This window comes from Salmo salar, chromosome ssa13, assembly GCF_905237065.1.
Source record: "Salmo salar chromosome ssa13, Ssal_v3.1, whole genome shotgun sequence".
NCBI lineage: Eukaryota > Metazoa > Chordata > Actinopteri > Salmoniformes > Salmonidae > Salmo > Salmo salar.
Window position 1 is genome coordinate 58,769,759 of NC_059454.1, and position 17,083 is coordinate 58,786,841.

A 17,083-nucleotide genomic window follows, 5' to 3' on the forward strand; every position below is an offset into this window, starting at 1 on the left:
AGTGGTTGCCAAACTTTTTATAGTCCCGTACCCCTTCAAACATTCAACCTGCTGTGTACACCCTCTAGCACCAGGGTCAGCGCACTCTCAAATGTTGTTTTGTTGTCATCATTGTAAGGCTGCCACACACACAATATACGATACATTTATTAAGCATAAGAATGAGTGTGAGTTTTTGTCAGAACCCGGCTCGTGGGAAGTGACAAAGAGCTCTTATAGGACCAGGGCACAAATAATAATATAATTAGTAATCAATCATTTTGCTCTTTATTTAGCCATCTTACATATAAAACTTTATTTGTTCATCGAAAACTGTGAATAACTCACCACAGGTTAATAAAAAGGGTGTGCTTGAAATGATGCACATAACTCTGCAATGTTGGGTTGTATTGGAGAGAGTCTCAGTCTTAAATCATTTTCCACACACAGTCTGTGTCTGTGTTTAGTTTTCATGCTAGTGAGGGCTGAGAATCCACTCTCACATAGGTACGGGGTTGCAAAGGGCGTCAGTGTCTTAACAGTGCGATTTGCCAAGGCAGGATACTCTGAGCGCAGCCAAATCCAGAAATATGGCAGTGGCTTCTGATTGAATTCAATTTTCACAGAACCGCTTGTTGCAATTTCAATGAGACTCTTGTTCAGATATTGGTAAGTGGACTGTAGGCAGGACATGAAAGAGATAACGAATTCAGTTGTTTGTGTCATCCATTTCGGGAAAGTACCTGCGTAATTGCGCATCCCAACTCACTCAGGTGCTTCGCTATATCACATTTGACATTGTCCGTAAGCTTGAGTTCATTTGCACACAAAAAAATCATACAATGATGGAAAGACCTGTGTGTTGTCCTTGTTAATGCAGACAGAGAAGAGCTCCAACTTCTTAATCATAGCCTCAATTTTGTCCCACACATTGAATATTGTTGCGGAGAGTCCCTGTAATCCTAGATTCAGATCATTCAGGTGAGAAAAAACATCACCCAGATAGGCCAGTCGTGTGAGAAACTCATCATCATGCAAGCGGTCAGATAAGGGAAAATGATGGTCAGTAAAGAAAACTTTAATCTCATCTCTCAATTTAAAAAAACGTGTCAATACTTTGCCCCTTGATTACCAGTGCACTTCTGTATGTTGTAATAGCGTTACATGCTCGCTGCTCATATCATTGCATAGTGTAGAAAATACATGAGAGTTCAGGGGCCTTGCTTTAACAAAGTTAACCATTTTCACTGTCGTGTCCAAAACATCTTTCAAGCTGTCAGGCATTCCTTTTGCAGCAAGAGCCTCTGGGTGGATGCTGCAGTGTACCCAAGTGGCGTTGGGAGAAACTGCTTGCACGCGCGTTACCACTCCACTATGTCTCTCTGTCGTGGCTTTTGCGCCATCAGATACCAACACATATTGACCACCAAAGTCCATTTGATGTCACAAAGCTGTCTGGTACTTTTAAAAAATCCTTTCCTGCTGTCCTGATTTCCAGAACAGGATGTCTTCCTTAATTGACCCCTCATAAACGTAACGGGCATATACCAGGAGCTCTGCCAGGCCCGCCACGTCTGTTGACTCATCCAGCTGTAACGCATAGAATTCACTGGCTTGTATGCAAAGCAGTAATTGTTTCAAAACATCTCCTGCCATGTCACTGATGTGTCATGAAACAGTGTTGTTTAATGAAAGCATTGTCTGTATAGTTTTTTTGGGCCTTTTCCCCCAGCATTGTCCTAGCCATATCCGCGGAAACAGGAAGAATGAAGTCCTCCACAATAGTATGGGGCTTGCCTGTCCTAGCCACTCGGTAGCTCACCATATAAAACGCTTCTAGCCCCTTCTTATTAATGGTATCTGTTGCTTTTATACATGTCTTACTACTCGAAAGGTGTCTTAATTTTCGCTCAAAAACTCCTGTGGCTTACTTTTCAAATTGGCATTTTTTGTTTCTAAATGTCTGCGCAAGAGTGAAGGTTTCATCGAGTTGTAAGATAGTACTTTTGCACATATAACACACTGTGCCTGAGGAAAGGCACTACTCCCAATATATGTGAACCCCAAATCAATGTAGTTCTCATCATATTTGCACCTCTTCGATGGTCCACCGTCCCTGTCTGTTGTTCGGTGCTTTCCCAGGTAAGTGGGCAGTAGCTCTTCAGCTGCATCAGATTCACAACTGTCAGTGTCCATGCTAGCTGGACTAACACCAAATGTAGAATTACTGATGCTAGCATTGGATGTGCTCATGGAAGCAGAACAACTTGTGTCATCGACAGGTGCAGGTGTAGTACTGCTGGTAGTAGCAGTACTACCAGTAGAGCTGGTATGTGTCTCTTTGGACACAGGCCTTACTTTTTTTACCATTTATCCATTTTCGAGCAAAAAGAATGAGTAGCACCTACGTTTGGCTACATACAGCCCGTTAGTGGAATTCCCGCGAGAGAGTAACGGTTAATGTTACTCTCTGTATTTGACATTGTGTTGTTATTTCGCTGAACACTAGATGGTTTAATTTTATTTTTGGCAGTGAAACGAGGCTACTCAGGCGAGAAAAAAATCTCACCCAAATCTATAGCCCCGTTGGAAAATATAAATGGACCGTTTGAAAGTGTGAAGAATTTATTTATTTTTTTATACATTTTTAAAAATGTGAATCACATTTTTATTTGGCGTACCCCCGACGGCATTCCGAACATATAGTTGCTGAAAATAAATACCTGGGAATAAATCGCCTCATAAAAATCATAAGGCGATGGTGAGTAGGCAAGGCAACATTCCATATGATGAGGTGAGCTTTGCGAGATGCACGAGGAGGGAGTTCTATACAGCGTAACGCCAAGTATCCTAATTATAGTCCAGTAGAGATACCGGTGTGTGAAGTGTGGAGGTCTGTATTATTCTGCAGTCTGCTGATCTCGTGCAACAATGTAGCAGTTTCCTGTTTTGCTTCATGATACAATTGTATCCTCAGTAGCAACAATAATTTTGCCCGAACAGTATAGAAAATACGAGAACACTAATCGCACTTTTATTTTTATTATTTTGTTTTACGATCAATCTGCGCATCCCTTCCCTTATCACTCACCCCAGACATTCCTTCTTGTGAGTCGGGGCAGGTGTATGGATGCGTCGTCCTAACAAGCAAGTGATGCCGTGAACTGTCCTCTTCTCTTCAAATAGGCTACCTTACATTTTTTTTTTACTGGATATGTTATTTATCTAAAAACCCCGCGGCATTTAAAGGTAGGTTATGATGGTGTCTGCTTGAATGCCTAGGCTACTTTCTATTCAGTGCATGCTTTCTATTCTGTCACGGGATTCTAAGCGGAATGCCTCCCGTATGGCTCTAAGTCAGCAATGCGATTTCTATGTACTTTAGCGTTCAAGTAGTTTTTAATATTTTATTTAGATTCACTAGGGTGACCTTATCAAGGATACCAGAAAATGCATACAAAATTGACAGCAAAATCTGATTTCTTTTTAACTTTGTTTATAGCTACCACTAGGTTAACACGCAAATTAAAATATTACATTCATGTTACATTCCGTTATAATGGAGTGCAGTGTTTTTTTGAATACCCATGCCACGCAGGCTGTGTCATACATGGGAATCATACATCCGACTGAAATTAAAGGGATAGTTCATCCAAATTACAAAATGACATGTTGGTTTACTTACCCTGTAAGCACTCTATGGACAAGGTATGACAGCAATCCATTTTTTTATTTTCCTGGCACTGTTAACACATGCTAACCTTTTAGCATTTGTGGCACAAATACCATTCAAATCATGGGACCGATATTAGCATTTTTTGCATGCATGTCCAAATCATCCGAAGTATCTAAAATTGATTGTGAAGCTCAATAAAATCACTTAGATAATTTAAACATTATATTGGTCTCATGACTTGAATAGGCTTTGTGCCACAAATGCTAAAACATCGGGAAGTATTGTAGCATTAGCCACCCTAGCATGGTGTTGGAAAATTGTGTTTTATTAAACATAATAAAGTACAATTTTATGGAAGTAATTTAGACAAATGTCTATATATTTATTGTATAGGTCTACAGTTTGGGGGACTTTATAGGAAAATTTGGACCAATACTTTTTTCCCACCTTTAATCTATTACTATTATCTAGTGACTGCATTTGATTCTGGGGAGTGGACAGTGCATTCGGAAAAGTATTCAGACCCCTTGACTTATTCTAAAATTGATTAAATATATATTTTTTCTTTTTCAATTTACACACATTTACACACATCAAGGACCTCAATGTACTTTTCACCGTTAATCTTTGCCTCAATCCTGACTAGTCTCCCAGTCTCTACTGCTGAAAAACATCCTGTCAGCATGATGCTACCACCACCATGCTTTACCGTAGGAATGGTGTCAGGTTTCCTGCAGACATGACGCTTGGCATCCAGGCCAAAGAGTTCAATCTTGGTTTCATCAGACCAGAGAATCTTGTTTCTCATGGTCTGAGGTTCTTTAGGTGCCTTTTGGCAAACTCCATGCGGGCTGTCATGTGTATTTTACTGAGGAGTGGCTTCCGTCTGGCCACTCTACCATAAAGGCCTGATTGGTGGAGTGCTGCAGAAATGGTTGTCCTTCTGGAAGGTTCTCCCATCTCCACAGAGGAACTCTGAATCTCTGTCAGAGTGACCATCGGGTTGTTGGTCACCTACCTGACCAAGGCCCTTCTCCCCCTATTGCTCAGTTTGTCTGGGTGGCCAGCTCTAGGAAGAGTCTTGGTGGTTCCAAACGTCTTCCATTTAAGAATGACGGAGGCCACTGTGTTCTTGTGGACCTTTAATGCTGCAGAATTAATTTGGTACCCTTCCCCAGATCTTTGCCTCGACACAATCCTGTCTCTGGGCTCTACGGACAGTTCCTTCGACCTCATGGCTTGGTTTTTGCTCTGACATGCACTGTCAACTGTGGGACCTTATATAGACAGGTGTGTGCCTTTTCAAATCATGTCCAATCAATTGAATTTACCACAGGTGGACTCTAATCAACTTGTAGAAACATCTCAAAGATGATTCATGGAAACAGGAGGCACCTGAGCTCAATTTAGAGTCTCATATCGAAGGGTATGAATACTAAAACCTGTTTTCGCTTTGTCATTGTGGGGGTATTGTGTGTAGATTGCTGTGGGGAAAAAAATACATGTAATCCATTTTAGAATAAGGCTGTAACGTAACAAAATGTGGAAAAAGTCAAGGGATCTTAATACTTTCCGAACGCACTGTATGTAACGGGGGTCAGTATGCTGCTAACAGCTTTGCTTCCTCCACTGTCCGACTGCCCCATATTGGACTCACACCAGTGATCATCTACTTCGCAACACAGGTAACTGCCCTCTTTGACAACGGTCCAACGAGTTGAGCCACCAATTGGATGGCTCTACCATCGACATTTCAAGTTAGCTGTGGAGTGAGCTTACGGCACGTTCTTATCTCCGTTACACTCACCCCTTCTACACTCGCTACACAGCGAGCTACCCCGACTGTTGAGTCCAACTGTCGATCTGGGTCACAGGCCCTCCTTGAAAACTTTCCAATGGGTTGACCCACCTAAAAGGTACCAATTGGATGGCTATATCTGCGACATTTTAAGCTAGCTGTAGAGTGAGTTTACGGCACGTTCTTAACTCCGTTACACCTATATGCAGATTACTCTGTTAAGAGTTAGAAAAGTAGAATAATTTCGAAATTTTGTAGTGAATCAACAGTTTTCCAATAGTTATGTCAGTCAATGACAGTCACTCAAATAATCCTCACCAAATTACTGAGTAGACATGCAGGGCATGTGCCCAGGGGCCCTGACCATAATAGGGCTCCCATAACTCTTTTTGTCACTCTCACTCAGATAGTATATGAACATGGCAAAATGTTCTGAATTGCAGGAAATTAGCTTTACACTGCAAAGGTTTCTCAACCAACTCATGGTGACATCTGTAGAATTGCAGGATATTACCTTTGAGAAGGCAAATTCTTCTCTCCGTCACATGGCAAAATTAGAAGAATTTCATGAAACTACTTCCAACACTGCAACAAAAAAAACCTACTGAAACTATTCTATTTTATCCTCATACTCAAACAAGAATCAGTGTACTACTCAAATAATTAAGTATTTCAGAGAATGTATTTAGATTGCCTGATATGTCAGCCAGTTTTCGAGTTATCAATATCCTTAGGGTTAGTATGAAAGTAACCTAATGGAGCAGGCGTAAAAGAAACTCCTGAAACTAGATCCCCTCCATACTAGTCTTGACAAGAAGAAAAAAAAACTGTCGGGAGAGCTTCTCTTCTGTAATGTTCAACTAATCCAGTAAATATGGAGGAGGAGTTACGATGGATTGTCTGTCGCCTTGAGGGGATTTGATTAATCTGGTCCGTACACCCAAGTAGGCGAAACACCAGGTGAAAGTTGAGTGCATTCGTTTTAGAACCGGACTGCCTCCTGGGCATGAGCCAGCAGCTCAAAGGGCACGGGATCAAGATTCTGTGTTTTCACATTCAAAAGTGATTACCTTTGATAAAAATACTGTATCTGCCTTCCAAATGAAAACTAGTTAGAAAATTCTAACATGTATTTTATGGAAAAGAGATGTATGTTTCTGGATGATGCACCATGCTGCCTTGTTGACAGCATGTCCGAGCGGTGCAGATTACTGTTCCATTTGAGAAGGGTGCTCTTCCCTCACTGCTTCTGCCCATTCAAGTCACGCGCCATAGACCGGTGCCCCGCGGCTCAGCATAATCAAATCCACCCATTGTTAACCCGGTTGTTGGGGACTCAGCAAATGCTAGTATGAAAGTAGCCTATCCAGTAAACCTGGAACATTCCCATAACATTAGCTAAGATTCCTGTTAGGTTCTAGTTAGGGTTTTATCTAACATTGGGATGATAACATCCCAAAAACATTCAAAGAATGCGCGACAGAAGATGGTGAGTACGGCCCAGTACATCACTGGGGCCGAGCTCCCTGCCTTCCAGGACCTCTATACCAGGTGGTATCAGAAAAAGCCCCAAAAATGGGTCAAAGATTTCAGCCACCCAAACCATAGACGGTTCTCTCTGTTACCGCACGGCAAGCATTACCAGTGCACCCAGTCTGGAACCAACAGGACCCTGAACAGCTTCTAACCCCAAGCCATGAGACTGCTAAACGAGACTGCTAAATAGCTAATCAAATGGCGACCCGGACTACCTGCATTGACCCTTTGTTGCACTAACTCTCTTGCACTGAATTTATGCACACACACTCACACATACTTACCCTGACACCCCAACACACATACACATACGCCCACACACACATAACATTAACACATAACATGCATACTGATGCCACACACACACTTTCACACTCACCATGTACGTCACTTTACCCCTACTTATATCTTCATAGCTACCTCAATAACCTCGTACTCTTGCACAGCGACTCGGTACTGGTACCCCCTGTAGGTAATAGCTATGCCATTTGACTTCTTATTGTTACTCATTATTGTCTGTGTATTTATTCCTCGTGTCACTAGTTCATATTTCTATTTTGTTTTTTTTCTTTATCTTTAACTCTGCATTGTTGTAAAAGGACCCGTAAGTAAGCATTTCACTGTCACCTGTGACAAATAACATTGGATTTGATTCGTATGATTACATGCTGTTAAAATGTCCTATGACTGAAATAATGTGCAGATTGTAACGATCGTCGTAAGGAGGAGACCAAGGTGCAGCGTGGTAAGTGCTCATGTTTACTTTTATTTAACTCAGAACACTAAACAAAATAACGAAAAGCAAAACGACCGTTATGTTCTGCAGGCTTTCACTGAGCTGTACAAAAACAAGATCCCACAACTGAAGGTGGGAAAAAGGGCTGCCTAAGTATGATTCCCAATCAGAAACAACGATAGACAGCTGCCTCTGATTAGGAACCATATTCGGCCAAACACAAAGAAATATATGACATAGAATGCCCACCCCATATCACACCCTGACCTAACCAAACAGAGAAAAACGGCTCTCTCAGGTCAGGGCGTGACCCAGATTGTCAACATGTAAAGTGTAGAAAAATAGGGTTGTGTTTGTACTGTATGATTAAAGGCTGTTAAAATGTCTAATGAATGAAATTAAAATGCCATGTGTCTCTATATCACCTACTACTGTACAATATACACTAAAATTCAAAAGTTTGGGGTCACTTAGAAATGTTCTTATTTTTAAAAGAAAAGCACTTTTTTTTGTCCATTAAAATAACATCAAATTGATCAGAAATACAGTGTAGACGTTGTTAATGTTGTAAATGACTATTGTAGCTGGAAACGGCTGATTTTTAATGGAATATCTACATAGGTGTACAGAGGCCCATTATCAGCAACCATCACTCCTGTGTTCCAATGGCACGTTGTGTTAGCTAATCCAAGTTTATACTTTTAAAAGGCTAATTGATCATTAGAAAACCCTTTTGTAATTATGTTAGCACAGCTGAAAACTGTTGTACTGATTAAAGAAGCAATAAAACTGGCCTTCTTTAGACTAGTTGAGTATCTGGAGTATCAGCATTTGTGGGTTCGATTACAGGCTCAAAATGGCCAGAAACAAAGCACTTTCTTCGGAAACTCGTCAGTCTATTCTTGTTCTGAGAAATGAAAGCTATTCCTTGTGAGAAATTGCCAAGAAACTGAAGATCTCATACAACACTGTGTACTACTCCCTTCACAGAACAGCACAAACTGGCCCTAACCAAAATAGAAAGAGGAGTGGGAGGCCCCAGTGCACAACTGATTTGGAGGACAAGTACATTAGAGTGTCTAGTTTGAGAAACAGATGCCTCTGGGATGCTGGCCTTCTAGGCAGAGTTCCTCTGTCCAGTGTCTGTGTTCTTTTACCCATCTTAATCTTTTATGTTTATTGGCCAGTCTGAGATATGGCTTGTCTTTGCAACTCTGCCTAGAAGGCCAGCATCATGGAGTTAAAAGTTAATTTGTGGAATTTCTTTCCTTAATGTGTTTGAGCCAATCAGTTGTGTTGTGACATGGTAGGCGTGGTATACAGAAAATAGCCCTATTTGGTATAAGACCAAGTCCATACTATGGCAAGAATAGCTGAAATATGCAAAGAGAAATGACAGTCTATCATTACTTTAAGACATAAAGGTCAGTCTATCCGGAAAATGTCAAGAACTTTGAAAGTTTATTCAAATGCAGTCGCAATAACTTTCAAGCGCTATGATGAAACTGGCTCTAATGAGGACCGCCACATGAAAGGAAGACCCAGAAGTTCATTAAAGTTACCAGCCTCAGAAATTGCAGCTCAAATAAATGCTTCACAGAGTTCAAGTAACAGACACATCTCAACATCAACTGTTCAGAGGAGACTGCGTAAATCAAGCCTTCATGATCGAATTGCTGCAAACCACTACTAAAGGACACCAATAAGAAGAAGAGACATGCTTGGACAAAGAAACATGAGCAATGGACATTAGACCGGTGGAAATCTCGTCCTTTTGGTCTGATGAGTCCAAATGTGAGATTTTAGTTTCCAACCGCCATGTCTATGTGATCTCCACATTGGTGATTCCCACCGTAAAGCAGAATTCAAGCCACACTTAACCAGCATGGCTACCACAGCATTCTGCAGCAATACGCCATCCCATCTGGTTTGCGCTTATTGGGACTATCATTTGTTTTTCAACAGGACAATGACCCAACACACCTCCAGGCAGTGTAATGGCTATTTGACCAAGAAGTAGTGTGATGGAGTGCTGCATCAGATGACCTGGCCTCCACAATCTCCCGACCTCAACCAAATTGAGATGGTTTGGGATGAGTTGGACTGCAGAGTGAATGAAAAGAAGCCAACAGGTGGTCAGCATATATGGGAACTCCTTCAAGGCTGTTGGAAAAGCATTCCAGGTTAAGCTGGTTGAGAGAATGCCAAGAGTGTGCAAAGCTGTCATCTAGACAATGGGTGGCTACTTTGAAGAATCTAAAATCTAAAATATATTTTTATTTGTTTAACTCTTTTTTGGTTACTACATGATTCTGTATGTGTTATTTCATAGTTTTGATGTGTTCACTAATATTCTACAATGTAGAAAATAGTACAAATAAAGAAAAACACTTGAATGGGTAGGTGTGTCGAAACTTTTGACTGATACTGTACATTACAGAAGACTGAAATATAACGAAACTGTTTAACATAGAAACACCAGATTTTCAGTTGGTTTTTGAAGTAATGTTTATTAATTATGAAATTATAAAAAACACTGTAATAATGCCACTAGGTAATTTGAGGCCACTAGGTAATTTAACTGCAGGAAAGGGCTTCTGAAATGTCCTGGGAACCAGAAGTTCTACCAACATTCTTACAACATTATAGGAATGTCCTGTGCAACCTGACTTAAACATTGTATGAATGTCATCACAACTGAGTACATTTGTGGTTTTGGATCCTATCTCTTGTAATGTACACACACTGTTCCCACAACCTAATTAAATGTTCTGGGATACTTTAAAGATCTCAGAAAGGCTGTTCTGTCAACATTCTTGCAACATCAAAGGAATCATTTGTGCACCCTGATACAAACATTATCTGAATGTCAGCACAACTGGACAGTTTTTTGTGTTTTGGGAACACACAAAATGTTTTCTGGGAATGTTTTTGTAACCACAGGTAAATGTTTTTTTGTGAATGTTTTTTGCAGCCTAAAATAAACATTGAAGAATCATCTGCACAACTGAACATGGTTTTTTGTTGTTGTTGTTAACATATATTTTGTGATGTCACCCCAATGTTCTCACCAGACTGTTCCCACAATATAATGAAACATTCTGGGGACCTTTAAAGAACAGATTAAATGTTTCATAGGAACATTCTTGCAAAATCAGGCAAATGTTTTATACAAATATTCTATAATCATCAGCACGACTGGACAGTTTTTGTGTTAGGAGAACATTTGTTGCAGCCTAACGAATGTTCTGGGAACGTTCACAGAACCAATTTTGGTTTGCTGGATATACTCCTTCGAAAGGAATTTGGCAAGTTCACAATCGTAAAGAGCATCTCTCGACAATCTCCTACCAACACAAGTAGAGCATTACCGTAATGTGTTGGCTCAACCACTCAGCCCCCTCCCTTCTTGATTTTGACGCATTGTGTCATGTTTGTGTGTTCTTCTCTTATATAGTTTGGTTTCCTGTTGAGGGGGGTCAGAGATAGATCCACACCCCTGGGTGTGGAACCATAGAGTACAGAGAAGAGTACAGGCCAAGTTCCAATCAACCCAACTGGTGGATCTAGATAGGTTGGTCCAGCCCAGGCTCCAGGCTATGTCTCCCTGGCTGTGGGACAGCTATTCCATACTGAGCTGAGAGGGGCCTGCCTGGCTGGGGACTACAGGAACAGACATGGGGCTGGGACAATCCAACAAGGCTTCCGTCACCGATGACACAGAGGAGGGTGAGTAATGATCGAGCCTGTTTTAAAGTGGGCAATGGGGATTATTGGACATTTCTCCTTTTGGATTTGTCTTCTCTGAGTGTACTCCAGTAGACTCTGTATCAAAAATGAAGACGATAGATTGAACAAACAGATGAAGAAGATGCAGTACATGAATAGAAATGTAAGCATCAGTAAAGCCACGGTTACTAACAGATTTCTTAAAGTCTCATAAGGTAGCTATGTGTTTCTGAAAAGTGTAATGGTAGTTATCATTCAGGTATGGAGACATTGTGTCATAGAGATCATATAATTCCTATAAAAAGCGTTCTATGTGTAATTGTGCACTATGTTGGGCTTACAGTATATACTAGCTAAGTGGAATTCAACATCTTTGAATGTGACAAATCCTCTAGTTTGAATTCACTCACTTTGGCAAAACCCCAACAAGTCGACAGAGTTAAGAGAACATCAGCAATTCAAGGGCTGTCACTGGGTTCCCTTTTAATTAAAGGCATTATGTTTTTCTTTATATTGCATAATGAATCATCTGTCATCTGAGGGTGTTTTACATTTTGGAAGCCAATAAGTGATGATCTAAGGTTTCTACAGCTAACCTTCTTCACTCACTAGAATACAGTTACTGTAACAGTTTATAGAGAACATCAGTGGATGTAGGCTAACGTGTTATGCAAATGTTTAGCTGTATCATATTGAAGGTGACAAAGCATTAGCAAAGGATTATTTATTGGTAGGTCAGCTGTGACAGACAGAGTGAATGGTCTCCTTTTCAGAGAAAAACACACATACATGAAAGATAACATACCTGTACCTATATATACATTTACAGTTTAAGGCAGAAGTTTACATACACTTAGGTTGGAGTCATTAAAACTCGTTTTTTAACAAACTATAGTTTTGGCAAGTCAGTTAGGACATCTACTTTGTGCATGACTGTAACGCCCTGGCCATAGAGAGGTTTTTTTTGTTCTTTATTTTGGTTAGGCCAGGGTGTTACATTGGGTGGGCGTTCTATGTTCTTTTTCTAGGTTTTTTGTATTTCTTTGTTTTGGGCCGTGTGTGACTCCCAATCAGGCACAGCTGAAGTTCGTTGTTGTTGATTGGGAGTCACACAATAGGAGCAGGTTTTTCCTTTGGGTTTTGTGGGGGATTGTTTTCTGTCTCGTTCGTTTTTGACCAGACAGGACTGTTAGCTTTCGTTGCTGTTTGATGTTTTGTTTATAGTGGTTCATTTTATTAAATATTTATAATGAATCCACAACATCTTGGTTTTCTTGCGACGACAGCCGTTACAATGACACAAGTAATTTTTCCAAAAATTGTTTACAGACAGATTATTTCACTTATAATTCACTGTATCACAATTCCAGTGGGTCAGAAGTTTACATACACTAAGTTGACTGTGCCTTTAAACAGCTTGGAAAATTCCAGAAAATGATGTCATGGCTTTAGAAGCTTCTGATACACCTGTGGATGTATTTCAAGGCCTACCTTCAAACTCAGTGCCTCTTTGCTTGACAAAATGTGAAAATGAAAAGAAATCAGCCAAGACCTCAGAAAAAAATTGTAGACCTACACAAGTCTGGTTCATCCTTGGGAGCAATGTCCAAATGCCTGAAGGTACCACGTTCATTTGTACAAACAGTAGTACGCAAGTATAAACACCATGGGACCACGCAGCCGTCATACCGCTCAGGAAGGAGACGCATTCTGTCTCCTAGAGATGAACGTACTTTGGTGAGAAAAGTGCAAATCAATCCCAGAACAACAGCAAAGGACCTTGTGAAGATGGTGGAGGATACAGGTACAAAAGTATCTATTCCCACAGTAAAACGAGTCCTATATCGACATACCCTGAAAGGCCGCTCAGCAAGGAAGAAGCCACTGCTCTAAAACCGCCATAAAAAAGCCAGACTACGGTTTGCAACAGCACACGGGGACAAAGATCGTACTTTTTGGAGAAATGTCCTCTGGTCTGATGAAACAAAAACAGAACCGTTTGGCCATAATGACCATCGTTATGTTTGGAGGAAAAAGGGGGAGGCTTGCAAGCCGAAGAACACCATCACAACCGTGAAGCTCGGGGGTGGCAGCATCATGTTGTGGGGGTGCTTTGCTGCAGGAGGGACTGGTGCACTTCACAAAATAGATGGCATCACGAGGCAGGAAAATATTGTGGATATATTGAAGCAACATCTCAAGACATCAGTCAGGAAGTAAAAGCTTGGTCGCAAATGGGTCTTCCAAATGGACAATGACCCCAAGCATACTTCCAAAGTTGTGGCAAAATGGCTTAAGGACAACAAAGTCAAGGTATTGGAGTTGCCACCACAAAGCCCTGACCTCAATCCTATAGAAAATGTGTGGGCAGAACTGAAAAAGTGTGCACGAGCAAGGAGGTCTATAAACCTGACTCAGTTACACCAGCTCTGTCAGGAGGAATGGGCCAAAATTCACCCAACTTAGTGTGGGAAGCTTGTGGAAGTTTACCCGAAACGTTTGACCCAAGTTAAACAATTTAAAGACATTGCTACCAAATACTAATTGAGTGTATGTAAACTTCTGACCCACTGGTAATGTGATGAAAGAAATAAAAGCTGAAATAAATCATTCTCTCTACTATTATTCTGACATTTCACATTCTTAAAATAAAGTGGTGATCCTAACTGACCTAAGACAGGGAATTGTTACTATGATTAAATGTCAGGAATTGTGAAAAACTGAGTTTAAATGTATTTGGCTAAGGTGTATGTAAACTTCTGACTTCAACTGTATATCTGTACAATTGTGCATTATCTTTTCTAGAGTGTACACTATGGACATTGTTTGCTGTGACTCCAGCCAGGTAGTATTCTTTTAAGCCGTTGCCAGAATAATCGTCATACATTTCTTTCAACATTTGTTATTTCCTTAAATATGAGCTTCTGCCATCGATCCCATTAGTTACCCATTATGGACAAAGTCATCACCTCAGAAATAAAAGTCATGTGTGACTTGGAATTGTACTTGGGAGTTCAAAATAACTGGAGTGCTCCTTGACATTGTTGTTATGGCTTTGACATTGCAGCTGAGTGTTCAATTTTCCAATGCCCTGAATTTACTGCCTGGGCACCTGGGATTGGTGTTGGCCAGAGAAATAACAGGAAAAATGACAGATAGAGATCCATAGAGAGAGATTTAGTACATCAACAGGACTGAGTGCTTTATAAGTCTATTAAGAATGGGATTGGGAATTAAGTGTTCTTTGTTCTGTGACTTTGTTCTGTTGACAATCATGCTAAAGCTGTGACCTGTCCCCCATCAATGTCTGCCTGTCTGTCTGTCTGTCCCCTGGGGCTTCCACTTCTCTTAATGGGCACGCCTGTCTGGTGAGCATGCTTTATTCACGCTCCGGCTGACTGGGACCCGTGGGTACTGTTTCAGTCGCCACAGCAACCGCATGACTTACTCAGTCATGGCTGCGTACTAGTGTATATGGGGCTCCGCTAGAGCTTCCTGCCTCTGTGAACATCAGAGAGAGGGGGGAGGGGAGACAGACAGAGAGATAGACTGAGAGATACAGATAGATAGAGAAAGAGTAAGTAACCGGCACAGCAGCCTCTGTCTCTGTGCACCCGCTGCTCTGCTCTCCTCGCAGTCAAACCACAGCTGTCCTTCCCTAAAACCCCATCAGAACCAGAGTTAGGCTCAGCCTGTAGTGAACAGTGAAACACAAATATCGGAGAGGTGAAGTGCCACTGATACATGACTAACAGAGCATATCATTAACTGTCACATCCAATCCATCCGCTCGGAGGGAATGTGAGGTGTCGCTGCTCGGCGGGGGTACACCGGCCAGGACACATGACTGGGGCGAGAGAGAGAGAGAGAGAGAGAGAGAGAGAGAGAGAGAGAGAGAGAGAGAGAGAGAGAGAGAGCAGCTGCACGTCACCCTGTGAGATGGCAGATAGAAAGAGGGATAACCCTCTGTTTCGATTGCCATGGCTGTGAAGACAGGCCACAACTGGTTCCAATTGAATATAAATGTTTTTTGAGATTAGACCGATTACTGGTTCAGGTTAAATTGGGACTGGGAGCAGGTGCGTCCTGCACCCCAAAAATCGTCAGTACATTTAGTTATTGCTTGCCAGCAGGCATGCCAGCTAAGATAGTTAGACAAGCTAGCTACTCTAACTTCATTGATAACCTGAAATGGCTTTTTTGCAGATAGTTATGAGGTGGGAGATTGGGAACCTATCTGGGCCAACTTCATAAAATTGCTAGTTGACTAGCAGTATTAAAGAAAAATTGTATGAAATGTATGCATTCACTACTGTAAGTCGCTCTGGATAAGAGCGTCTGCTAAATGACTAAAATGTAAAATGTAAAATGTAAGAAAAACATCAACAAATTTAAAAGAAAAAAATCCCCCATTAAAACAATATATATATATATATATATATATATATATATATATATATATATATATATAAAAGTATATAAAGTATATATTTTTAAAACAGGATAAATCTGAGGGGGCACGTACCCCTGTGCCCCCAATGGGCATGACACTTTTGACTGGGAGTGTAGTCAGTGTATGTGTGCTGAGAAGAGATGGAAGACACAGAGCAGGAAAGTGCTGAAAGTCAGATGAAATGTGTATTTTGTTTCAGAGAAAAACGTGCAACATTTTAAAAAATGTCATCTTCTGGGCTATAATGTAAACAACCTTTTATTTCTCTCCGCAAGTTCATTTTGTATCACGGGAGCAGTCTGTCTACATCTGATAGTAATGAACTGTAATGAACTGAATGAAACAACTTACCCAGCCAAAATGACTTCACATTTAGAGCCTTTTCCATTTGAGATAATAACACTGCATCACACATGTTAAAAAGGACGCTGAATGTCAATTGTGTCTAGTGCCATTTAGATTTTCTCGTGCATGCTCTATGTACTACAACAAGATTGTGATTGTATGAAATTGTATGCTGTTTGCCTGCGAATATGAAAATAAAGAGATGCTCCTCTTCTTTCCCCAGTCAATTTTGACCACTTCCAGATCCTAAGGGCTATCGGGAAAGGAAGTTTCGGGAAGGTAAGTCTGTTTTGGTAAATTGCTGAGTCCAACCTCCACTTGAAATAATCAGTTCTTAGTTGTCTTGACAATAGGAGCCACAGATGCAGTAGAATACTTTCACATTCTATCAAAGCACTTTCTTACAGCTTGTGTTTACATCTAAGTAAAACCACAATGCAATGATCAGTAAGAAACCCATTCAGTAAACTCAGTTGATAGCAGGATGTATGCAGAGCTATTGTCTGTTTCTCTCTAGGTGTGCATTGTGCAGAAGAAGGACACAAAGAAAATGTATGCCATGAAGTATATGAACAAACTGAAGTGTGTGGAACGGAACGAGGTCCGCAATGTTTTCAAGGAGATGCAGATCATGCGGAACCTCGAGCATCCTTTCCTTGTCAACTTCTGGTAAGGCTCACTCTGTGTGTGTGTGAGTGTGTGAGTGTGTGTGTGGGTGGGTGGGTGGGAATGGGTGTGCATTCATTAAAGAAAGAAAGGAACAAGAAAGAAAGAAACAACAGCAACTGTTAGGAACAAGTGCTTTGAAGACAGTGATAAAGCATCTGTAAA

General features: G+C 40.9%; 1 protein-coding gene across 1 annotated transcript in view; it reads left to right on the forward strand.

Moving 5' to 3' along the window:
- Positions 1–2,718: 2,718 nt before the first annotated feature.
- Positions 2,719–17,083, forward strand: part of LOC106567512 (serine/threonine-protein kinase 32A) — a 73,677-nt gene continuing 59,312 nt past the window's right edge. Inside the window, exons 1-4 of the mRNA XM_014136828.2 lie at positions 2,719–3,228; positions 11,183–11,454; positions 16,476–16,531; positions 16,770–16,921. Coding sequence (XP_013992303.2) covers positions 11,403–11,454; positions 16,476–16,531; positions 16,770–16,921 — 260 coding nt within the window. The 5' untranslated portion in view covers positions 2,719–3,228; positions 11,183–11,402. The remainder of the gene's footprint in view (positions 3,229–11,182; positions 11,455–16,475; positions 16,532–16,769; positions 16,922–17,083) is intronic.